The sequence below is a fragment of the Lynx canadensis genome, chromosome D3, assembly GCF_007474595.2.
Source record: "Lynx canadensis isolate LIC74 chromosome D3, mLynCan4.pri.v2, whole genome shotgun sequence".
NCBI lineage: Eukaryota > Metazoa > Chordata > Mammalia > Carnivora > Felidae > Lynx > Lynx canadensis.
Window position 1 is genome coordinate 87,479,014 of NC_044314.2, and position 24,872 is coordinate 87,503,885.

A 24,872-nucleotide genomic window follows, 5' to 3' on the forward strand; every position below is an offset into this window, starting at 1 on the left:
TGTCTTGAAATGCTGCTCAATAGACAAGTTTTGGCTTCCCTCTGAGGACACCAAGAAAAGAATGGAGAAGGAGAGGAAACTGTTAACAACCCAAATTATAGCAATTCACTAAGATGCAATTTTGTAACTTTATTTTAGTCACTGCTAAATGGCTACCATTTCCAACTCCTACATCCCCATATGCTTTATATTCAGTCTCTCATTTGAGCCTAACAATAAGCCTATGAGGTAAAGAGTATTGTTTTACTGTCACTTGTTTGCATTCCAAATATGTACATATATTGTATACATATTACACATATTAATGTATTACGTGTATATACATATCGAGAGGGGAAGTTTTATATATTTGTATGTGTGTATCCATGTATCCTTACATGTATATGTATATATATATATATATATATATATATAAATACACACACATATACATGATAGAAAAAAAATATATATATATGTGTGTCTATATATGTATTCACAGAGAATGGGATGCAGTTAGTAGATCACAGTGGCCACCAGCCATGAAACTTTAGGGTGCACATTCCCCATTTGATAGAACCTTACAAGAAGTGATGCTGATATGAAATATTTAACAATAGCAAAAGCCTGGAGCAAACATGAAAGCAAAAATAACACTAGAGTAAGGAAAGTAATCATAGCATTGGTGTGATTTCACCCACATGATGTAACCATCTTAGGAAAGTGGGGATCATTAAGCAAACAGTCCAAAAACATGTCACATTATTCCACGATTCCAAACCTCAAAATAGATTATTGTAATTTATGTAACTATTTGCAGTGAGAAACTATTCAGATTCACCCACCTATCTATCCTTGGCTTGAAACCATTTAGTGGCTTCCCATTAGACATGGAATAAAAGTCGGAGTCCTTGCTATGACCTTTGTGTCCGTCTGGGTCTCGTTAGGAATAGAATCTAAAATAGGAAATTCAGGGGCGCCTCGGTGGCTCAGTCGGTTAAGCGTCCGACTTTGGCTCAGGCCATAATCTCCCAGTTTGTGGGTTCGACCCCCGCATCGAGCTCTGAGTTGACAGCTTGGAGCCTGGAACCTCCTTTAGATTCTGTGTCTCCCTCTCTCTCTGCCCCTCCCCTGCTCATAGTCTGTCTCTCTCTCTCTCTCTCTCAAAAATAAACATTAAAAAAATTTTAAATGAAATAGGAAATTCACTAAAGAGGTCGTGGGACCACTAAGGTAACTTAACTGCAGGAAGTAGCTCTCTCTTGAGGGCTGGAGAACAAATTGGGGAGGTTAGAGCTAGAAGAATCAGAGGGGGAGCCTGTAAGAACATGGACGCTGAACCAAATGCCACCGTGAGAAGCAAAATGTCATTACTTAGGTGACCATGATGGGAACTGCAAGCAAACAGGCATTAGGAAGTCCCCTCTCCCTCCCCCTGATTTCCAGATTCCCTGTTTCCTCTCCTGTTGACAGACCTAATGCTAGCTGACAAAGGACCAATGTGGCTTGTAGCCCCAATATTGCAGAACAGGGTCGAGAAAACTAGATTTGGAGCTGAGAGGCCAGCACAGCCTTCAAGGGCCTGTGTGATCTAGCGCCTGCCTACCTCTCCAGCCTGATTCCCTCCATTCTCCCCAGCACGTGCTCAATTCCAATGACATTGGGTGTCTTCTTTTTTCCCAAGCACACTAAGTTCATTCTTGCCTCCGGACATTCACACACGTTATTCCCTCTACCAGAAGTACCTTTTCCCTTGCGCCCTATTTATTTAGGGTATAACTTAAAGTTACTATTCAAAGATGATATATCTCACTTCATCAAATCTATAGAAGCAACCCTCTCCCCACTCACGTGGTAAAATTCTCCCTTTTCATTCTACTCATAGCATTCATCACTATTTATCTTTTTAAAAAGTGGTTACTTGTTTGTTTTTTCCCTAAAAAAATATGGTGAAGGATCTGTGGCTTATTCATCACTGTATCTTTAAGGGTACCAGATGGCACCAGGTATATACAATTTACTAAGTGTTGAATTAATGCATCTTAGAGAAAGGAAAAGCCTGTGTACATTTGTGGAAGCTGGGAGAACCTTGAAGAGAACAGTCCTAGTCCATCATTTGACAACTGGGGAAGTTGAGTTCAGAGAGATGAAATGATATATGAAAGCCATACAGGGGCGCCTGGGTGGCTCAGTCGGTTAAGCCTCCGACTTCGCTCAGGTCATGATCTCACGGTCCGTGAGTTCGAGCCCCGCGTCGGCTCTGTGCTGACAGCTCAGAGCCTGGATCCTGCTTCGGATTCTGTCTCCCTCTCTCTCTGACCCTCCTCCGTTCATGCTCTGTCTCTGTCTCAAAAATAAACAAACATTAAAAAAAAATTAAAAAAAAAGCCATACAGTGAATTCATGACAGAAGTGTCACTTTGTAGTTTTCCCAATGTTTTCACACATATCATACATCACCTCATCACCTTAGTTTTCCTTTTTTTTTTTTTTTTTTTTTTGTGCAATGATAGGGTCCTTGGGCAGTGGCATGGACTCCAAAACCTTCTTGGGGACCAAAGAGAGACAATGGATGAGTGACCTCTGCCTACATCTCCAGGAGGGGCCCCCGGAAGACAGCTGTAATTGGACACCTTCCCTGTGTTCAAAGACTATCCAAGACATATTGTGTTTCTCTGGGAACGTATGACCAAGGGTTCCCTGGTGGGGCACAAGGCAGGGTTGTTTCCCTGGGATTAAGGTAGTGGACTCAAAGTCACAAAACTCATCCAGGCCCTGCAATCATACTGCTGGGTGATCTTGAGCAGCAAGTAAGTTACCTGGTCCTTCTGGTCGTCTCTCTTTCTCCGTCTGTAAAATGGGTAGGTAGGTTGGGCTAGGATCTCTGAGGTTCTGGCCCATTTAGTGCCAGCTAGTTTTGAATACTGAAGACTCCCTAAGCCTTTCAAACTCAGGAATGAATGAATGAAACTGCTGGGGTGGGTCAAGGTGCTGGAGGCGCCAAACTGCTGGGAGAACTAGGCTTTGCAGGTCTTGACGGGAGGCCGAGGGGTCAGAGGTCGGGTTCCGGTCAAACCCAAGAAGAACCGGAAGTCCCAAATCCGGTCCTCTCTGGGCCCGGGCCTCCAGCCGCGTGACTGAACCTCCCGAGGCGGGGCTTCAGAGCCGGGAGCGGGCGGAGCTTGGGGCCTCCCAATGGCAGCGCGGGTGTCCTCCCACTGCAGCCAATCAGCGCAGGACGACGGTAAAATTTAAACCCCCTCCCACCTCCTCCGCCGGGACCTGTCCCTAAAGCGCTCGTGGAAAGTGCTGCCGCTTGCCCCGCCCCAGCCGGGGAGGCGGGAAGAAGGGCGGGCTTTTCCTCCTGCATTCGCCTATCGCGGCGGACAGCCTGGGGAGAGGCGGGCGGCGGCGCCAATCAGGGCAGCAGCCGTAGCTCCGCGGAGCAGTTGGCTACAGTTGTTGCAACTTTTTTCGAAAGCTGCGTTTCCCGGGAGATCCCAGGCGGTGACAGAGCCGGGCCATGGCTAGAGGTATTTGCCCAGGTGGCCAGCGCCGGGGCGGTTCGGGCTGGAGAGGGTCATGTTGTGAGTGGGGGACCAGGGCGTCGGGAGCGGCAGCGGGGAAGCGCCCTGCTGAGGGCTGCTCGGACTGAGCGCGGAGACGGGGCCGGGGGGGTGGGGGGGTTGCTGCGGAACCTTCCCCAGCCAACCCCCCCAAGCCTCCAGAAGTCCCTCCCACTTCCGTGCCTAGGTTTCCCCTTTCTAAAGTATGGGCACCCGCTGGCCTTCCTCTCCAGCGACAACAGACCCGTATGTCAAAGCTCTTTGGAAACTAAAGCACAGGGCACCTCCAGAGAATGGTTGTTATTGATACGAAGAAAGGGGAGGGCGAAGTTTCGCCCGCCTAGGGTCTCTCTCTTGTTGGGAAAGGAGGGGACTTCCAGGCCAGGGCGCAGATGGGTAACCTCCATGGTGGGGAGCGCATCGGAGTGGACACCGCAGCAGGCGCCTTCCCGCCGCACGCCCTGAGTCAGCTCTGCGCCGCAGGGGCGAGGACTGGGCCCCGCCGGCCCACTTTGGGGTGAGATGAGTCTCACCGCACCACCCGGGGCGGCCCTTCATCCTGTGGCTGGTCAGGACTCTTGCCCTCGGGAGACGGTTTGGGTGGGATTGTCCATCGCGGGAGGCTACGTCCCAGCCTTAAGAGCTTTGCACACTTAGTTTGGTGTCAGGACAGGAAGTCCCACGTTATGCGTCAAAGTGATCTCTAGCCACTGGTCATTTCCAGCCGCTGTGTCTCCTTCAGTGCAAAAACTTGGAGCGTGAAGGTTGAGTAGAATTATTATTTTAGAAAAATAAGTTGCGGTTTGACATTTTTCTCAAAATTCCAAGGGACTACGTTAGTAGGAATTTGCCTTAATGCGTTACGCTCCCTATAGCAGTAATAATGAATAAAATAAAGATTCATTTGGTAAATATTTATTGGGCACCTTTGTTTTCAGGCCCTGAACCCAGTTGCATCTTTTATTATACCAGCATCTGCTTAGGGTCTTTTGGGACAAACCAGATTCTGATTCAGAAATGAGGCAGAGTGAACTTCCAAGTTAAAGAGCTTTGTAACCCAATCCGCAGAGAAAGCTAAGACGAATATTTTTTCCTTGGAAAAGTGTTAAGCATCTAAAAGTATATTTAATAGTATCTGACAAGTCTTAATAAATCGATGCTTCCCTGGTTCATTTTTCCCATTAGAACAAAAATCATTTAAGCTAACTGCTTCAACAGTATTGCCTTTTTTTAAAAACAAAATAACAACATGGCTTGCTTTAATTGATCTATAGGGAAAACAAAACTAAGCACTTTGCCATTGAAGTATTTAAGGACTTAATAGCGGCAAATAATAATTACCAGTGAGGGCCAGGCAACAATAACAAGTTGTTATTCCCATTTTTCAGAGGTGGAAGCCAAAGTCCACAGTCAGAGTCTAGACACTGGCCAGTCTGTGGCTTTCCTTGTTCCACTCTCCCTCCCTTAGCCAAAGTGAGCACAAGGGTTCCTAGCTCCTACCACAGCAGGCTTACAAATCACCTTTGTAATTTATTGGTTAGAGATTCTCAGTATCACACTTGACCCCCAAATTAGTAGTTACTTCTTTCTTTTTTTTTAAATTTATTTGTTAAAAAAAATTTTTTTTTAATCTTTATTTTTGAGAGAGAGACAGAGTGTGAGCAGGGGAGGAGCAGAGAGAGAGAGGGAGGCACAGAATCCAAAACAGGCTCCAGGCCCTGAGCTGCCAGTGCAGAGCCCGACCCAGGGCTGGAACCCACAAACCATGAGATCATGACCTGAGCCGAAGTCGGACGCTCAACCGACTGAACCACCCAGGCGCCCCTTTTTCTTCTTTTTTTAAATGTTTATTTATTTTTGAGAGAGCATGAGCGAGCATGAGTGGGGGAGGGGCAGAGAGAGGGAAACACAGAATCCAAAGCAGGCTCCAGGCTCCCAGCTGTCAGCACAGAGCCTGATGCGGGGCTCAAACTCATGACCTGAGCCAGAGTCTGACACTTAACCGACTGAGCCACCCAAGCACCCCGTTAGTTACTTATTTCTTAGCCTTTATTTCTCTTGTAGATTACTAAATTGGGCATTTGGTAGTGTAAATATCAAATCATTTATAGTACTTCAAATGAAGGGTCAGTCTTTTTCTTCTAGAAAAGCGGTCTTTGTTGCAAACAAAGAGAATCTTGCTGGGTCACATGAGCGAAATGTTCAGATACCAGGCAATTCCTCTCTGGTTTTGAAGTTTTACAATCACGTAGATATTTTCAACCTTAAATATATTAGTTTGAGGAGGATCTGTCCATCTGCTTTTCTCCATTTCTGCCGCCACAGCCAGATGGCCTCCTATTTGGTCTCCCTCTTTCCATTTTTACCATTTCCAATTTATTATCCCCCTAGCAGCTAGAGTGATCCCCAAGAACACAGATTTTTACCATGTGACCTTCACTCCTCTTCCCTCCCCCACTGCTCTTAGGATCAAATCCACAATCCTCACAGTGGCCTGTGGGGTCCTGCCTACCCCTCTGGCCTCAACTTGCCCTGTCTGTCCCTACCTTTACTGTTGTGTCCTTAGCAAGGGCCTGGAACAAAGTAGGTATTCAATAAATGTTTGTGCAGTGAATGAATTGCTGTTTTTGTGTTTGACTTCAAGGGAAGTGATATACATTCTTTTTCTTTTTTATGTTGAATTTATTTATTTTGAGACAGAGAGAGAGAGAGAGAGCACGTGAGCAGGGGAGGGGCAGAAAGAGAGGGAGAGAGAGAATCCTAAGCAGGCTCTGCACGATCAGCACAGAGCCCTGAGATCATGACCTGAGCTGAAATCAAGAGTCAGACACTTAACTGACTGAACCACCCAGGCACTCCAGCAATATGCATTCTTTATGATAAAGTACCCTCATATAGCAGCACTGGGGTCAGATCTCAGCTCTGTTACCACTTCAGTCGTGTAATCCTCGGTCAAGTGATTTATCTTCCCTGAGCTTCAATTTCTACATCTCTGAAATAGAAATAGTACTTTCTCATAAAGGGTTGGGAAGGTTAAGTTAACACATGATTACAGGGCCTAACACATAGTAAACATTGAATAAATGTTAGCTATTGGTATCATTTTTGTTGAATTCTATTTCTGTGCGACCCTGGGCAACATTAAGAGTTTTTATTTCTGCTGATGGGTATATTTGTTATATGCACCTGGACACCTCATGTACAGAGAAAGGAAAACCTGTTTTGAAGCTTACCCTGAATGAGTTGTATTATATCTTCTAGTACTGGAGCTGCAGAGTTGAGGAATGGGTGCTAGACTTGGACCTTAACGAATGCGCCCCTGCATTTGAGGGCTGAAATCGAGAAGGCTGCGGCCATGAGCATGTGTGTGTATTTGAGGGGGGGTCGGGTGATGTTGAAACCGTATGTAGACGAGATAATCTGAGAGGCTGCTTCCTGTTCGCAAACCACGATTCCCATGATAGTTTGACGACAAACTGCAAACCTCTGCCCTGGAGATGTAGCACACAGTTTCAAATGGCTTGGCCTGGGTGTCAGAGTGTTATTTTAGAATCCTCTTTCACTGTGTGCATAGTGTCTTGGGTATTCACATGGTCAGAGGACCCTACCCGACTGGAGTTAGGGTTGGGGTGGGGACTGAGATCCGGTGGGGAGGAGGGTGCTCCCCAGCCCTGCCCAGGATGCTACAGCATGAGCTGATTTGGGAGACATTTGTCCTGAGTCTGTTCCTGCCATTTAATCCTACTTAGTCTTATCCCTTCTAAGGGGAGGCAGCTACTTAAAGTGACAGCCATTTGTTTATCTGTAGATGTTGAAAGGTGCCCTGGGTGCGTTAAGAAATTTAAAATTCTTGGTTTTTATTGATGAGGACACTGAAGTCTAGTCCAGGGAAGTGGCTTGGTGGTCATGGTCACAAAGCACCTCTGGGGCAGATGCAGGGAGAGAAACCCAATCCTTGCCTCCCAGGCCATGACCCAAGCAGTAGGAGCTGGATGTCCCGAGGTGTCTTGTTTGCATCTATGACTTTGCACAAATACAGTGACTCTTGGCTGTGGGCCCTCAAACCCTAATGGCCTCAGCACAGTGGTGCAGGGCAGTGAGCTATGCCAACACGGACACCTGAATGCCTGGAACCCCTGCCTCCCTAGGATGTTTTCTCATGGGGTGGCCAGGAGAGTCGGGTGACCTGCTAAAGACTTCTGCAGCAGCATTTGGCTCTCCCATCTTGAATTTCCTCATCTGTGTCTGGGAGTTCAGCCTCCGGGGTCAGTTGGCCTGGAAATCCATTTCTAGTTCTGAGAATTTGGCCAAAGCTCCTCACTTCTCTGAACCTCAGTTTCAACATCTGTGGAAAGGAGATAAGGGTGTGTCCCTTCGCAGGCCTGTTGTGAGGTTTGGATGAGATCATGTATGCACGGGAAGCACCCCACCAACTTACCATAATAACCACTGATTCTATCTCCCCAGGGCCCGAAGGGTCAGGTGCAGACCACCTGGGTTTGACACTTGACTCCCCCCCCCCCCCCCGCCCCCCATGGCTTTCTAGTTCTGTGGCCCCATCCAAGCCCCTGCACCTCCCTTGAGCCTCAGTACGCTCATTTTTAAGGGGTTTGCCACAGGACCTGCCTCCCCCTCCTCCCCTCCCCGTCCCCTGGGGCGGGGGGACTTGCGTGGAGAATTAAATGTCCCTATAATGCTCAGGGAGCCCAGGCTCGGGCACACAGGAAGACCCTCGTCTGTCTCGCTCACCGCTGCTGACTGCGCCTGGCACCGACGGGCCTCCCAAAATATTCGCGGAGCCAGCGAAAGAAGGAGCCCGGCCGGCGAGAGCCCGGGCTGTCATTATCATGTTTCCCACCCCTTCCTCCCCGAGTGGCTGAGGACGCGCGAGAGGGGGCGCGCCCGAGTCGGGATTCGTCGCGGCCGCGCGGCCCGCCCTGCCTCCCTCCCTCCCGAGGAGCCTCTCAGCGCCGCCCCTGCCAGCCCCCCTCCCCGGGCCGGGAGCCGGACGGTGGGCGGCGGCGGCGGGCGAGCGGGCGGGACGCGGAGGACGCGCCGCCAGCGCCTCCCTCCCTGCGTCCTCGGTCCCGGGCCGGCCCGGGCTGCCGCGGCGCGCGGGTGCCGGGCCCTGCCTCGCAGGCCATGGGGGAAGGGGGCGCCGTGGGGCGCCGCCGGCCCTTCCCCGGGGCGCCGCGGCGGCGCTGGTGGCGGCGGCAGCAACAGCAGCAGCGGCAGCGGCAGCGGTGGTGGCCGGGCCGCGGCGGCGGCGGCGGCGGCGAGGGCGCGGGGCGCGCCGCCATGGGCCTGGCCGGGCTGCAGGTGGGTGTGGCGGGCCCGGCCGCGCGGGGGGCGGGCGGCGCGCGGGGCCCGGCCGGGCCGGGCGGCGGGAGGGCGACGCGGGCCCGGCCCGGCCCGGCCGGCCGGCCCCTGCCTCCCGGCGGCGCGGGCGGCCCACCACCGCCAGGCCCTCGGAACATGGCTGCGGCGGGAGGCGCCGCCGCGGCGCCCGGCCCGGGCGGCCCCGCTCCCCGCCCCGCCGCGCCCTGAGCGCCCCCTCCCCCGCTTCCCCCGGGTCCCCCTCTCCAGGCAGGAAGATGTCCAAGCCCCGCGCGGTGGAGGCGGCGGCGGCGGCGGCGGCGGTGGCAGCGACGGCCCCGGGCCCGGAGATGGTGGAGCGGAGGGGCCCGGGGAGGCCCCGCACCAACGGGGTAAGCAGGCACCCTCCCCGCACTCACTCGGCGTGCCCCGAGGGGCCGCGCGGCCGGCCGCCCCCGCCGGCCCAGAGCGGCGAGCACGTGCGCGCGCCCCTGGACCCCCCCTCCCCTCCCGCCCGCGGCCCTGGGCCCGGGGGCGGGGGTGCGGGGGTGCGGGCGGGGCGCCCGGCTCGGGTAGCTTCCTTTTCTGCTGCCTGCCTGGGAGTGGCGTCCACCCTGGCTCCGCCATGACCCTGGCAATATTTGACCTCGGAAAAGTTTGTGTCTTTATGGCATTTCCGCACCCCGAGACCCAGCTAGCCCCGCGGTGGCTGCCTTCCCAGGGTGTGCGGGGCCTGCCCGGGGGCCCTCAGAGAGCTCACGGGTCTCGCTGACTTGGTGTTGAAAGGTTCACCCAGCAGAAAGGCCCTAGCAGTGTTTCTGGGGAAGTCCTCCTCCATTCCGTGCTTACTCAGAGGGGGAGGCCCCACGCCCAGAGACGCCGGCAGTGACCTGTACCGCCCCACCCGTCTGCCCACCCTCCTACTATTGATGCCAAGATGCCGTCTGCAATAGAGTGACCGCCCTAAATGAGCTGGCTATAGGCTCTGCTTTTATTAAGCTCTCCACCCTCCACCCCACCCTTCAATTACCACTGCAGTCCGGTCCGCAGTCCTGGGAGGCTGCTGGGCTGCGTTGATTCGAAAGGGGCCAGGCTTGGGGACACAGACGGCTCAGGCAGTAGTAAGTCCTATCGGCTGACTTCAGGACCAAGAAGTAGTTAATCAGATTCCCTGAGGCCTGTTTCCGTGCTAGAGTTCCTGCAGCTCCTGCACAGAGGCCAGCCCTTCAAATTCCGCATTTGTTTAGTCTGGGTCATTCTGACCTCTCTGCTACTGGTAGGTTGTCTGCTTATGTACACCTTGGTGCACAGCTGGCTTCCTGCTGGCCAGATGTGCCCTGAGTGACCAGAATTAGAGACCACACGAGTTCAGGAAATGTCTAACTCGGACCTGGGAGATCCTAAACCTCCCACTGATCTCCTGGGGCTGGCAACCCTGGGTTGGCTCGGCTTTTGAGAGATGGTGTCTGTTTCTGGTTTTCGTATTCTGATTGCCCTTCTCCGCCATTTGCCACGGGATCTTCTTCAAGCCTCTTTCAGAGCATGCATTTGTCGTTTTAGGAGAATGTATTTACCGGGCAATCAAAGATCTATTCCTACATGAGCCCCAACAAATGCTCTGGAATGCGTTCCCCCCTTCAGGAAGAGAACTCAGTTGCACATCACGAAGTCAAATGCCAGGGGAAGCCATTAGCCGGACTCTACAGGAAACGAGAAGGTAAGGTTCTGAAGTGGCCCTGTTCTGACCGCAGCTGGTTGGGTTGCAGAAAGCCCCTCTCTGCCATTAATTGTGCATATAAATTAAATGATTATCCAGCCTTTTCAAACCCAAGTTCAGAAGGTTGGATCCATGTTCTGTCTTGCTGCTAAGAAACAGACACGGGGGAAGAGTGCCCTGTCCCAGGGTGTGTTCCCTGTTGGTCTAACCGGTTTTCCCTGCTTTCACGAGAGTTAGCACGTCCTTCAAGCTCGATTGTGTCGCCAAGTTGCAAGAATAATACACCTGGCCTGTATTTAAAGAGGCTCACAAGTGGCCAAAGTATAGAAATTCTGAGTCTGGGTTGTACAGGCCAGGTGCTTGTAGTCCTGATTGTGTTGTGTGAACGTAGGGAACCGACTTCCTTCCCTCTTTTGAGCTGGCCTTGACCTCATTTCTGAGTTTCTTTCTACTCAAGTGTTCGGTCCCGCTCTCTGAAGCAGCATACTCTGTGATGAGATTTGGAGTTAAAATACTGAACGAGAAAATATAAAGTTCCGGAAAATTCTGTTTGGCCCAGCAAAACAAGCTGAAACCTCATAGAAATCGTGCTCTATTCCAAATATTTCCTTTTAAAGCTGCAGTGGGGAATATGAGCTTTCCCAAATTCACCAAGCTCCTTTCTAATTAAAACTTGTCTTTAAGATGTAGCACTCTGGCTGCCAGCAGCTTCATACAAGGCAGCCTTGTAATTCATTTATGAAAAGTGCCATAAGTGATGCTTAGGCCAACGTCTGGGACCAGATCTGAGAACCGAGGGTCGGGACACACAGAACTAGGGGCAGGAGCCAGCCCTCTGCTTGATTCTCCTCCCCGGTGCAGTGGCTGATACTATTGCAGTGTCTTCAAATGGCTTGGGTTCGAATCCTAGCTCTTCTACTTACGAGAGGCTTGAGCAGCTTACTCCTATTTTCTGAGTCTCAGTTCTTCCGTCTTTGAAGTGGGAGAGAGGATTCCTAACTCGTAAGGCTATCCTGAAGATTGGTTAAAGCATGGATGCAAAGGGCTTTGCACAGTGCCCCACACCGGCGGCCCTTTCCCCTGCTCCTCCCTGGATTGCCAGCACTTAGGATAGCACCTACCATGCAGGCACTGGGGAAAGGGCCCTCTCTGAATGACGGGCAGCCAGTCTCCCATCCCTTCTGGAATGGGGTGGGATGTAAATTATCCTAAATGGTGACACGGTGCACAAGCTAGCTTATTTGGGTGTAGTGTTACTAAATGGCAACGATTAGAATTTGGGGCCAGATACACTCTGGAGGAGAGCCCAGGGGCCACGCTTTTTGTCCTTGACTCTCAGCCTTTTTTCTGCCTTGATGCAGACTGATGTGATAGTTGACATTCACGGGCATCACATACTCCTTGGGTTTCTGCATGATGTCCCAGACTTAACTCCCTCTGGTTCCACTTGATACGTGTAAGGGAGTGAGAATGGTCTGGATGGATTTTGACGTATTTATTTTTCTCTTTAGCTGATTGAGATATAAGTCACGTAGCCTAGTGTTCACCATTTTAAAGTGTACAATTCAGTGGTTTTAGTCTATTCACAGATAGGTGCAACCATCACCAACTGTCTAATACCAGCACGTTTCCTCGCCCCAAAGAAGAAACCTTGTACCCATTAGCTGCCATTCCCCATTCCCCCACTCCCCCCGGCCCCTGGCCACCACTAATTTACTTTCTGTCTCTGTGGATTTGCCTGTATTAGACATATCATGTGAACGGAACCATACATTATATGTGCCCTTTTGTGCCTGGCTTCTCTCACTTAGCACCGTGTTGTCAAGGGCCATCCATGTTGCAGCAGGTGTCCGGGCCTCCTTCCTTGCTGTGACTGAACAATACTCCATCGTGTGCAGAGACCACGTTTTATTTACCCCTTCATCAGTTGACGGGCATTTGGGTTGTTTCCACTCTTTGGCTATTGTGAATAATGCTGCCACAAACTTTCCCATACAGGTCTTTGTGTGGACATATGTTTTTAATTCTCCTAATAGCCGCCTAGGCGTGGAATTGCTGGGTCATATGGTAACTCCATGTTGAACTTTTTGAACCGCTGCCAGCTATACTCTTTGTGAAAGTGACTGCGCCATTTTATGTTCCTACCAGCTGTGTGTTATTTGCTTATTCTTTAAAGTAAATCATTTATTTATTTATTTACTTATTTAATTTCTTAACGTTTATTTTTGAGAGAAAGAGACAGAGCATGAGGGGGAGAGGGACAGAGAGAGAGGGAGACACAGAACTGAAAGCAGGCGCCAGGCTCCGGGCTGTCAGCATAGAGCCCGACGTGGGGCTCGAACTCACGAACCGTGAGATCATGAGCGGAGCTGAAGTCGGACGCTCAACGGACTGAGCCAGGCGCCCCTAGTAAATCATCTTTTTAAGAAAGTGAATCGTTCACCCACGCTGGTATTTCGCAACTATTTTTCGTAACAAGTCATTTTTGACGTCCTTTACTGTGACACACTGACCAGTATTGGTCACCATACTGGGAACCACTGTGAACATAGGGCCTGGACCGCTTTAGAAGAGGAAACTTCTTTTCTTAAGTTTATTTATTTATTTTGAGAGAGGGGGAGAAAGAAAAAATGTGAGTGGGGGAGGGGCAAAGAGAGAGGAAGAGAGAAAAAATACCAAACAGGCCTTGCACTGTCAGCACAGAGCCCGCTGAAGGGCTTGGACTCATGAACTTCAAGATCACGACCTGAGCCAAAATCAAGAGACGCTTAACCCAGCAAGCCAGCCACCCAGGCACCTCAAACTTTCTTTTTCTTCTTTTTTTTTTTTTTAAAGAGTCTGAAATGAAGTGTGCCAGGCTTGGGGAAGAGGTCTTTGCTAGGGAAGAAGTTCTGCTTTATTACCTTATTCCTGTCCGTCATCGCTGGCCCACTCTTTAGGAGTTTAGCTTTTTCTCCGGGGTGTGCATCCCAGTTCCTGAAAGCTACGGATTGAGCACTTACACTGCTCTTGCTGTCTTTGGTGCTTCTGCAAGGGCTCTCCCCCGCCACGATGCAGAAGACCAGAAGTGTTCATGAACTAGATGGGAGGAGGGATCCTTCCACAATGTGTATCAGATTGTCACGAAGTACACTGTCAATATCTTATGATTTTGTCAGCTATACCTTAATAAAACTGAAAAAAAAAAAAAAAAAAAAGACACAGACCGGAAGCTCTGCCCAGTGCCTGGGTCAAAAAGTAAAGCCAGTGCTTCCCCCATGGAAGCCATTAGTAGACACCGAGCTTAACAGGCAGAGGGCAATGCTGCCTGACACACCCAGGATCCTGTCTCCTGTAAAAATGTGTCTTAGGGGCACGTGGGTGGCTCAGTCAGTTGAGCATCCGACTTCGGCTCAGGTCGTGATCTCACAGCTTGTGGGTTCGAGCCCCGCATCAGGCTCTGTGCTGACAACTGGGAGCCTGGAGCCTGCTTCAGATTCTCTCTCTCTCTTTCAAAATAAATAAACATTAAAAAAAACCCTTAAAAACGTAAAAAATAAATAAGTAAATAAGTAAGTAAATAAAAGCCTGTCTTAGAATGCAGCTGATGGTCTAGAAATGGAGAGACAGAGAGTCCAGACTAATTTCTCTCTTCCTCCTCCCTCTGCCCGCAGAGAAAAGGAACAGTGGGAACGCAATCCGAAGCACCATGAAGTCCGAGGAACAGAAGATCAAAGACGCCGGGAGAGGTCCCCTGGCACCTTTTCCAAACCAAAAATCTGAAGCAGCAGAACCTCCAAAAACTCCGACCTCGTCTTGTGACCCTCCCGTCGCAGCCGTCGCCAAGCAGGCCCTGAAGAAGCCCGTCAAGGGCAAACAGGCCCCTCGGAAGAAGTGAGTGCCCTCTGGAGCCCTTCCCCTAACTAACGCAGGGCAGTTTGGTTGTTGTGACCCCAGCAGACCCTGCTCAGGTGCTAGCTGGGGGGTAGGGAAGCGGGTAGCAATGCCCCTGCTCGGCCTGGCTCTCATCGAGGCTCAGCGTCCCCGAGAGTAGGCAGCCTATCTTTGACCCCCGGAGCCCCCCTTGGGCACGTGAGCCTACGTGGGCCCCCGTGGACAAAGGTGTTTACGTGACATCATTTCTGAGGAGCCACCTCCCAAGGAGCCGGGGGCCTCCCGGGTGTGAGTGTGGTTTCGGTGCTAACACTTGGTTTTCTCCTCTTCCCTTCCCACCCAAGAGCTCAAGGAAAAACACAACAGAATCGCAAACTCACGGATTTCTACCCCGTGCGAAGGAGCTCCAGGAAGAGCAAAGCTGAGCTGCAGGTAGAGTCACGTGGCTTTAATTCTGGCTCTTGGAGGGGCAGGGCGGCTCCGAGGGCAGTGCTTGGCAGGCAGGGCTTGAGCTTTCTCTCCGTCATCCCGGGGTAGGTCTGCTTCTGTGGCCTTGGTACTCTCCTTGGTCTAGTTCTAACGTTTGGGGTCACTCCGAGGCTTGGTTAAGATGCTTCTGCGAAGGAGTCTTGTAACCTGTAGCACATGGTGTGGAAAGTCCTGCGTTCCCATGAAGGCGTCTTTTCCAGGACTTGTTGGCAGGACGGTCAGAGCCTGGGACCTCGGGGGGAGGCTGTGTGTGCTTTCAGAGGCTTGTCTGTCCGCCATCCACAAGTTCCTGTGTTGTGTCTCAAGGTGGTAAAGAGCAGTGGCTTGGAAGCCACTTACTGGTTGTGTGACCGAGGGCCAGTTGCTTGAGTGCTCTGAGCCTCAGTTTTCCTATCTGTAAAATGGGATAATAATGTGGCATCTTCTGGGAATGTCGGGATATTAAATGGATTAATGTACACCGCACACTTGGAACCATGCCTGGCACCCAGTTAAGCACTAGCTGACTCTCATTATCATCACCATGGCTTCCCCATTGTTGTCACTTCCTGAGGCCCCCTCTCTCCTCTTTCCCTCCCAGCTGTGGTCCTAGGAACACCTGAAAAAACAGGCAGGAAGGCCAGCCAGACTGTGCAAGCCTCCGCCCGCTGTGTTTACAGAGTGCTGAGCTGCTCAGCAGTCAATCAATATTTGATGCAGTGACGTGTGGTTATTGCCTTTCTGTTAAGGAAACCCAGGGCGTGGTCCGGGTGGCCCCGCAGCCCGCCGCCCTCCCGCTCCAGGCCGGGCCAGCCCCTCTCTCGCCCACACCCTCAAAGCAACGTCAAGGTGGGGGGGCGGTGCTCAGGATGGCGGGCCCCCACCCACCCCGCCTGGAGGCCTTGTCGGCCTGAACCTAAGATGCCTTCAGCGTGTTTTACGTTCAATCTGTAGACGCAGATACGTAGCATTCTCTTCCTCTGCTTATCTGAGTCGATGAGGCTTCGCTTAAAATAAAAGAGAAAAGGGGTCCATTTTCCCCTCAGAGAGAAGCTTGGGCTTTCCTTTCCGTAGAAAGGTGGCGTCTTGCAGCCAATGACAAGCTGTTATGAAGTGTCTGCCTGCAGTGGGAGGCTGTGCTAGGTCACTCTTCGAGACAGCACTGCAGAGGGCGGGGTGGCGCCGGGCCCCAGAACCCGGGGCACCTCCCAGCCCTGGTCGGGGCTGCTGGGGGCTGCAGAGTGGGCGCAGCTCAGTTTGCCTTTTTAATTTAAAAAAAAAAAAAGGAAAAGAAAAGAAGAAGGGCTTTCTGGCTGGAGGAGGGAAGGCTGCCACAGGACGTGGTGCAGGTCTGCTCCGTCTTGCAGCAGAGGAGCAGAAGGGAGCTGCTCCTTCCTCCCCGCAGCTTGGTCTGCAGCATGGTGCGGCTCGCTCTGTCCCCGGACAGAGGGCCGGTCGCGAGGGAGTCCCACGCTGTGCTCTCACTGTTGGTGTTGGCTCTGCCGAGCGAACACCACGGCCAGTTGGTTGCTGGCCCGGCGGGAGGCCGTGGCTGGCCAGGGTGCTGTATTCTCCTGACCGCACAGGTAAAGCTCGAGGCTGGGGCAGCCGCGCCTCCCTCACCTGAGCGGTGAGGTAGGTCCTGACCTGTCTGTCCTTCGGGGCCGCGGAAACCAGGGCCCAGGCCCATGGGGCCCAAGAGAGGGATGGGGGTGAGGCAGGAGAGGAACTAAAATCAGAAGCTTTGCAGGCACTTGACTGAGTTGGAAGACCAAGCGGGCAGGGCCTGGTGTTGGGTCCAGGGCAGGAGGGTGGGCATGGGGCCTTGGAGAGATGCCCTGAACCCCTGTCGTTTGGCCGCGGGGATCCCTTTGCCGGTTGGCCTGCTTGCGGGTGCCCCGCACTGGGGCGAGGACTGCACCTGTGGGCCGTGCCCTGGCCTCTTCAGCCCGGCCCAGCCCCAGGCCTGATGTGCAGAGCTGCCTCGACCCAATTTAGGCCTTGCTTACCTCCCACTCAGTCTGCCTCTAGCCCCCCTCCCACGCCCATAGGCTGCTGCCTGAATTCTCTTTTGGAAGCCTGGAGCTGGTTGACGCATGCCCCTAAGCACCGAGGCCGCAGGATGAAACTCAGACTCTGTGCCTCTGCCTTCAGGACATTCAGCCCGGTCCCGGCCCGGTCCCGGCCCTCCCCAGCTCAGCTCCTCCCGGCACAGTCAGTCACGGCAGGAAAGTCTGCAGGTGCCTGGCTCACTCCACTCCCACTTCCAGAGCTTCCCGTACTTCTCGCTGGTCTCCACACACTTGTAATTAGTTATTTAGCAGGGTGGTTGTGTGTGCACTGCGTGTGTTAATGCTGCTGTTGCTTTGAGGGCTTACTATGTGCCAGGCACTGTCCTAGGCCAGGAGATTCCACGGTAAACAAGATCAGGCCCCTGTACTCAGGGAGGTTATACTCAAGTGATTACCCATTAAAAGACAAGCATAGAACAAGATAATTTCCGGTAGTCCTTTGACATTAACTTAGTAAGACGGTAGTTTGAAGGCATGGTGAGGCTTAGGGCTACTTTAGCTACGGTAGTCGGGGAAATTTCCCTGAGGAGGTGCCTTTTGAGCAGAGCTTGGAAGGAAGGGAGGACACAAGCCAGGTGAATGGACTAGGGAAAGGGTTTTCTAGGTGGGGGCAGTACCAAGTGCAAAGGCCCTGAGGCGGGAACGAGCCTGGTCCTGTAAGAGAGTCAGCCAATGTGGCCAGAATGTGAGAGTAAGGGTGAAGACAGCAAACGAGGCTAGAGATGTGGGGCCGGGATCCTGCAGAGACTCACAGGCCGTCAGAAAAGTAGATTTTATCTCGGTAGGAGTGGGGAGGTAAGGAAAAGCTTTTGCTTCTCTTTAAACAAACCCTTGGAATAATTTTAGATTTACAGGGGAGTTGCAAAGGTAGTACAGAGTATTCCCGTAGACCTTTACCCAGTTTCCCTCATCATTAGCATCGTATACTATCCTGGTACATTTGTCACACTAAGGAGCCAACGTTGGTACGTCACTATTCAGTGAACTTCCTGGAAGGCTTTAAGCAGGGAAATGACATGATCTTACGTACATTTTTTTAAATGTTTGTTTATTTTTGAGAGGGAGAGAGAGAGAGAACACGAGAGAAGGAGGGGCAGAGAGAGAGGGAGACAGAGAGTTCCAAGCAGGCTCCTCACCGACAGTGCAGACCCTGATGTGGGGCTTGAACCCACAGACCACGAGATCATGACCTGAGCCGAAGTCGGATGCTCAACCGACTGAGCCACCCAGGCGCCCCTTTATGTACATTTTTTTTTTTTTTAATTTTTTTTTCAACGTTTTTATTTATTTTTGGGACAGAGAGAGACAGAGCATGAACGGGGGAGGGGCAGAGAGAGAGGGAGACACAGAATCGAAACAGGCTCCAGGCTCCGAGCCATCCGCCCAGAGCCTGACGCGGGGCTCGAACTCACGGACCGCGAGATCGTGACCTGGCTGAAGTCGGACGCTTAACCGACTGCGCCACCCAGGCGCCCCTATGTACATTTTTAAAAGACCCCTGTGACTGCTGTGTGGGGAACAGAGTGAAGTGGGTGGTCAGAATGGAAGCCAGGAGACCAGTGAGGTGGCCATGATGTGGCTGGAAGACGGCAGGAGAAGAGCAGGGATGTGGGCTGGGCCTGGGAGTGACAGCCTGGTCAGTCTGGACCTGCAGAGACCTGGGCTTTGCCCGTCACACCGCGGGCGCCGCGGGTACTTCTGTGTGGAGAGGGACTGGGGAAGTGCGCGTGGGCCGCAGACGGCGTCCTGAGTCCTCTGCGGGCAGGGTCCGTGCTCAGCTGTGGGTGGAGGGCTCTGCCATGGGTGTGGCCACCGCGTGTGCCAGCCAGTGCAGGGCCTGGGCTCCTGCTGGGTCCCTCAGCGGCTCTCTGTGCCTCCCTGCAGTCCTGTGCATGGACGGAGCATGGGATCTGGGTCCGGGAGGGAGGTGGTGGCAGGAGGCGTGTCCCTGAGGGGCAGGTGAGACCAGGAATGTCCACTCCTGTCTAACTTCCCTATTCATGGTGGTATTACCTCTTTGGGGTGGGAGGCCCTTTTCTCGTCCATGGCAGTGGCTTCCAAAAAGACCCACCTCCAAGAGTTGCTAAACCAAGGCGTCCATTGGGGCCATCAGACAGGAGGAACATAGTGTGCACATGCCCCTTTGAAAGGCTGTGCTCTGATCTGCCCTGGCCGATGTCAGATGAGGCCAGAGTCTCGATTTATAGATGTCGGCAATTTAGATCTTTTTAAAAACAGCGCGTGTGCCAAATGGAACATAGCCCCTCAACCCAGTTCTGCCCTTGGGCCACAACTGTATCCCTCCTGGTCCGTTTGAACCCCAGGTGCCAAACTGTCCACAACAGGTGGGCAGTGAGAAAAGGACAAGGGGTGTGGGGGATTGGGCATCCTTGGGGACCCGTGTCATGGAGGCCAACTGGGAGTAGCCCTGCGGGTGGCCCAGGCTGCCGGACTGCCCTGAACGGCCCAGGAGAGAAAGCTCAGGGGCTTTTTGTTTTTCTCCCTCTCCACACAGTCTGAAGAGAGGAAAAGAATAGATGAATTGATTGAAAGCGGGAAGGAAGAAGGAATGAAGGTAAGGGGCAGTGGGGCCCAGCGCACAGAGGCGGAGCCTGGAGGGTACCTAGAGAAACTAACAAATTTTTCCTAAACAGTTTTCCTGGGAAATGACAGGACCCGAGAAATTGGCTTTTCTTTTCACATATTGCAAACACACTGGGTGGATGAGAAGGGCAGGGCTCTACAGTGGCGGCCACGTGGGTCTGGGCTGGGACTCCAGAGTACTAAAAAAAGCTCCCGTTTCACGTACCATCTAGAAGGATCCAAACTTAAGTCTGGGCCCCTCAAGCAGTCAGCCTGCAACCCCATTTATAATGAGGGAGCAGAAGCACAGGAGGGTAAATTACAGAAAAAGGAGAGACCTGGAACACGGGGTCTCTCCCCCTCCGCCCCCACCTCGCCCCGGAAGGGGCCACGGATGCGGCTGCCATCCGGACTTTACCACTTCCCAGCCATGTGGCCTTGGACGTGGCTCTGGCTCTCTGAGCCTCCGTTTTCTCATCTGCAAAATGGGGCAACATCCACCCAGCAGATCCCGCAGGAGGATGAGGCGTAACAGTGCTTTGCGAAGGGCACAAGGGAACTTGCTTGGGCGACGGATCGTGGCGACAGTTGCACGGCTGTGTACATTCATACCGGTTGTGCTGGGCACGTAAAAAGAGTGAGATCTAGGGCACACCTCAGGAAAGCCGATGGAGGAAGGGGGGGGGGGGCGGGCAACCCCAGGCGCCCAGGAAGCCGGCCACGCGTGGTGTTAGGAAGCAACGCTCTCTCCTCGCCTCCCAACAGATTGACCTCATCGATGGCAAGGGCAGGGGCGTGATCGCCACCAAGCAGTTCTCCCGGGGCGAGTTCGTGGTAGAATACCACGGGGACCTCATCGAGATCACCGATGCCAAGAAGCGGGAGGCTTTGTACGCACAAGACCCCTCCACGGGCTGCTACATGTACTATTTCCAGTATCTCAGCAAAACCTACTGGTAAGTCCGCTAGCGCTTCGAGTGGCTTTTCCGCGCCCTGGCGGAGACGACAGGCCCGAGGGCCAGAGAGCCACGACAGCCTGCTGATTCTGTTGCTCCTGCTTCTTGGTTAGCTCTTGCTGCCCTTTTCCAAAGCCGTGAAGCGGCTCTCCCCCCACCTGCCGCTTCGGCCTTTGGGCCTGGAGCTGCCGTGGCTGCCATCTGACCGGGCGAGAAGCAGAGGCGGACCAGTCCATGCAGACCCGCTCCGAGGCTCCCCGGGCCGCTCCCGCTCCTGCTCCTGGCGTTCGGCCAGAGCGGCTCTAGAAACCAGCGACTGCTCCTGTCCCCATATGGCCAGTGCGCTCGATTCGGTGTTTTGTTGTGTTGGTGGTGGTGGTGTTTGACATCAGGCTTTATTTTTCCAACCAGTTTTGGGTTCCCAGCGAAACCGGGCAGAAGGTACGGAGAGTTCCGATACTCCTGCCTCCTCACAGCTTCCCCCACTATCCGCAGTTGATCTTTATTCATTTATTTCTTCTGCACTTGCCTCACGGGCCTCCACAAAGAGCCTCTTGCATTCCTGTCTCCTCCCACCCCCCACTCTCTCGCCCAGTGCTTCCCTCGGCTCTTAAAAGATGTTGTTTTGACTTGAATTGCTTTCCCCAAAAACGTGGCTATAAATCGACATCCCACCCGAGTTGAGAGCTGGCTGTGACTGGGATCAAAAGCCTCTTTATCAATTTAAACCCTCTGTTGCCCTCCCTCCCGCCAGCGTGGATGCAACTAGAGAGACAAATCGCCTGGGAAGACTGATCAATCACAGTAAATGTGGGAACTGCCAAACCAAACTGCACGACATTGACGGCGTGCCTCACCTCATCCTCATCGCCTCCCGCGACATCAAGGCCGGGGAGGAGCTCCTGTATGACTATGGGGACCGCAGCCGGGCTTCCATCGAAGCCTATCCCTGGCTGAAGCATTAACCACCCCGCCCTCCCCGCCCCCTCCCTTCTTCCATGGACAAAGTGCCCTCAAAGGGAATTGATTTTTTTTTTTACACACTTAAATCTTAGCAGATTACTTCAGATGTTTTTAAAAAGTATATTAAGATGCCTTTTCACTGTAGTATTTAAATATCTGTTACAGGTTTCCAAGGTGGACTTGAACAGATGGCCTTATATTACCAAAACTTTTATATTCTAGTTGTTTTTGTACCTTTTTTGCATACAAGTCAAACGTTTGTGCTTCCCGTGCATGCAGTCAAAGACGCAGCACAGGCTTTAGAGGAAAGAGTGGACATGAATTAGGAAGCTGGGCGACCCTCCTGCCTCCAGCCGCAGAGCCAGGACTCTCTTCCCCACGCCCCCGACGGCCGGCGGCCGAGCGCAGGCGAGTCCCGGAAGACGCTGCCTCCCGAGGCCCGGACGGGGTGTTCCCAAGCTCTTGTTTTCCTGACGTCTGGACAGGCGCACAAGGAAGTGTATGAATATTTTTTAAAAAGGTTTCGCAGTAAGCTAGTCTTCCCCTCTGCTTTCTCGAAAGCTTACTGACCCAGCGGCCCGTGAGCGCGGTTCGCTCTTCCGCAGGCCGCCGCTTCTCTGGGCGCCTCCGCGCGTCAGGGCGGGCAGTCAGAGTCGACGTGGGCAGGGAAAAGCGTTGCTTGCCTAGCCCTGCCGGGGCAGGGTTTCCCAAAACTGGGTTGATTCTTTATAGAAATGTGAACACTGAGTTTATTTTAAAAAACAATAATAAAAATTTAAAAATTTAAAAAGACAAAAAAAAAAAAACCACAGAAAACAACTTACATGTATATAGGTCTTGAAGTGAGTGAAGTGGCTGCATTTTTTTTTCTTCTTTCTCTTTCTCTTTTTCTTTTTTTTTTTTTTTTTGGTTTTTGTTTTTGTAGAAGAGATTTGAGATGGTACTCTATTCTAATCAAAAATAAAAGTTTTGTAGTGGGACCAGAAATTACTTACCCAATATTCCGCCGCACCCCCCCCCCCCCAACCCTGACCCAATTCCAGTGGGTTGAAAGTTCCAGACCTGCTGTCAGGCTTTCTGTCTGTCAGACCACCTGGTATCCTTCCTGCAAAACTGAAGATGCAGCCATGAACCGAAGGGGGAGCCTGCTGGCCCTGAAATGCGTGGCCCCCACCCCAGCCGCTGATGTGCAGGGGAGCGGGCAGGCCCGGCAGCCCAGGGATCAAGGCTAAGGGTAAAGTTTTCACTTTGACTGTGATGCAGGAGGAGTAGGTAGCTTCCTCCTCCCTCCCGAAGGGAGACCTATTCTCTCTGTTAACCTGCAGTCCAGGGGGCCGTGGCTCTGAAGCCATGACCTGGGGTTTCCCGGCCTCCCCTGGTCCCGGGTAAATGTGAATGGAGACAGGTATGAAAGCCTGTCCTCAACCTTGATGCTCCCCTGGCCCCCACCCCGGCCTCACCACGGTGCTACCTACGAAAGTCTTCCCGCCCCTGCGCCCCCACCCCACCCCCCACACTTGCCTGGTCAGTGGTCAGAGAATTGGAGGAGGATCCGACAGAGTGTGTAAATGTGAGATAAAATGTCTTGGTTGTACCTGTTTGTGGTTTAGCTTTGTATTTAAAAAAAAAAAAAAGGAAATAACTTGAAAATTATTTGTCATCATAAAAATGAAACAAAAATTAAAATATTTATTGCCAGGCGAGGCCACCTGTGTGTCTTTCTGTTTGGGTTTTTGTTTGTTTGTTTGTTTTTTACAAAGCAGAGACAGGAAAATGGTTACACAGCAGGGGCGCCTGGCCAGCCTTCGTCGTCGATAAAGCACACAACTCTCGATCTCAGGGTTGTGGGTTCAAGCCCCATGTTGGGTGCAGAGGTTACTTGAAAATATTCTTTTAAAAGAGGTTAGACAGCAGTATGTGTGTGTTTTGGTGAATGTCCTAGGGGATAGTTTATTTGTATAATGGGGGTCACAGGTGCTAGATAAGATTAAAAGCTAATGCATGTCGAGTCCTCCCTTAGGGGCGGCACCTGGCACTTAGTAAGCATAGGTCTTTAGCTGCTTGTCATTATTACTGTTTCTAATGTAGGAGATTAGGTTTTCAGGAGGAGTCTGTCATCAACTGTGCCCGTCTTGTGCTGGAAGTTGCTCCCACCAGATCTCTGTCCCCACCACGCACTCCACCAGCTGCCCTTTGTCAGCTGTTGGTTCCCTTCCTCTCCGGGCACTAGGGGCGGATGGGGACAGTGGATAGAGTCCTTCGTTGTTTTTTTTGTTTTTGTTTTTTTGTTTTTTTAATTTGTATTCATTTATTTTTTAAATATTTTTTATTTGTATTCACTTATTTTAAAAATATCTATCTTGTTTTTTCTTTGTATTTATTTTTAAAATATTTATTTTTTATTTGTATTCATTTATTTTTAAAATATTTGTCGTTTATTTGTATTTATTTTTATTTTTATTTTTTATTTATTTTTTTTTTTTTTAATTTTTTTTTCAACGTTTATTTTATTTTTGGGACAGAGAGAGACAGAGCATGAACGGGGGAGGGGCAGAGAGCGAGGGAGACACAGAATCGGAAACAGGCTCCAGGCTCTGAGCCATCAGCCCAGAGCCCGACGCGGGGCTCGAACTCACGGACCGCGAGATCGTGACCTGGCTGAAGTCGGACGCTTAACCGACTGCGCCACCCAGGCGCCCCTATTTGTATTTATTTTTAAAATATTTACTTTTTTATTTGTATTCATTTATTTTTTAAATATTTATTTATTTTTAATTAATTTTTGTTTAGAGTCCTTGGTTTACGAGCCAGAGGTTTGGTGCCAGCACCAGCTTTAAGTGTTTGTCAGCCTGTCCCCCTGCACAAATCCCTTTCCTTCTCTGAAACTTGCCCGTCATGTGAGAACAGCCTCTGCCCCCCTGACACGCAGGGGGGTCCTGAGGATTCAGCCGCCGTGGATTATTATTATGTCTTCGCCTCAGAGGGGGCAGAATGGTCTGGTGGCCGAGTGCACTCAGCCCTGGAACGGAACCTCTGTTTCCAACCACTTCGCAGCTGTGTGTCCTCGGGCAGGTGACAGCTTTGCGCGCCCACTTTCATCCTCAGCGGCACAGGGCGGTGCTGGTGTGTGTGTGTGTGATTGAGAGGGTTGAGTTCGCGCAGGAAACGCTGTGGAGCACCGCCCGTCATTGATGTTTGCTGTTCGGATTAAAACTTGGCGTTGTTTCTACCATTTGCTGTTCATGAGCGCCCAGAACTGATGGTGAAGAGCCTCCACTCTCTGATAGTTGCTGTATTGATTTGTTTTTTAAAAAGATTTTTTAAGTTTATTGAGAGAGCACAGGTGGAGGGGGGGAGCAGAGAGAGAGAATCCTAAACA

General features: G+C 51.8%; 1 protein-coding gene across 4 annotated transcripts; it reads left to right on the forward strand.

Moving 5' to 3' along the window:
* The first annotated feature begins 3,487 nt into the window (after window positions 1–3,487).
* KMT5A (lysine methyltransferase 5A) lies at window positions 3,488–23,127 on the forward strand. Of its 4 annotated transcripts, none has more exons than XM_030336096.1 (8): window positions 3,488–3,512; window positions 9,132–9,253; window positions 10,422–10,578; window positions 14,232–14,451; window positions 14,796–14,883; window positions 19,507–19,566; window positions 20,340–20,530; window positions 21,285–23,127. In XM_030336096.1, exons 1-8 carry the CDS (start codon window positions 3,503–3,505, stop codon window positions 21,493–21,495), a joined length of 1,059 nt encoding a protein of 352 aa, XP_030191956.1. In that variant the 5' UTR covers window positions 3,488–3,502; the 3' UTR covers window positions 21,496–23,127. The 4 variants fall into 4 exon arrangements, with proteins under 4 accessions (XP_030191956.1, XP_030191959.1, XP_030191960.1 ...); XM_030336098.1 differs by lacking the exon at window positions 3,488–3,512 and adding an exon at window positions 8,843–8,864; XM_030336099.1 differs by lacking the exon at window positions 19,507–19,566.
* The last annotated feature ends 1,745 nt before the right edge of the window (window positions 23,128–24,872 follow it).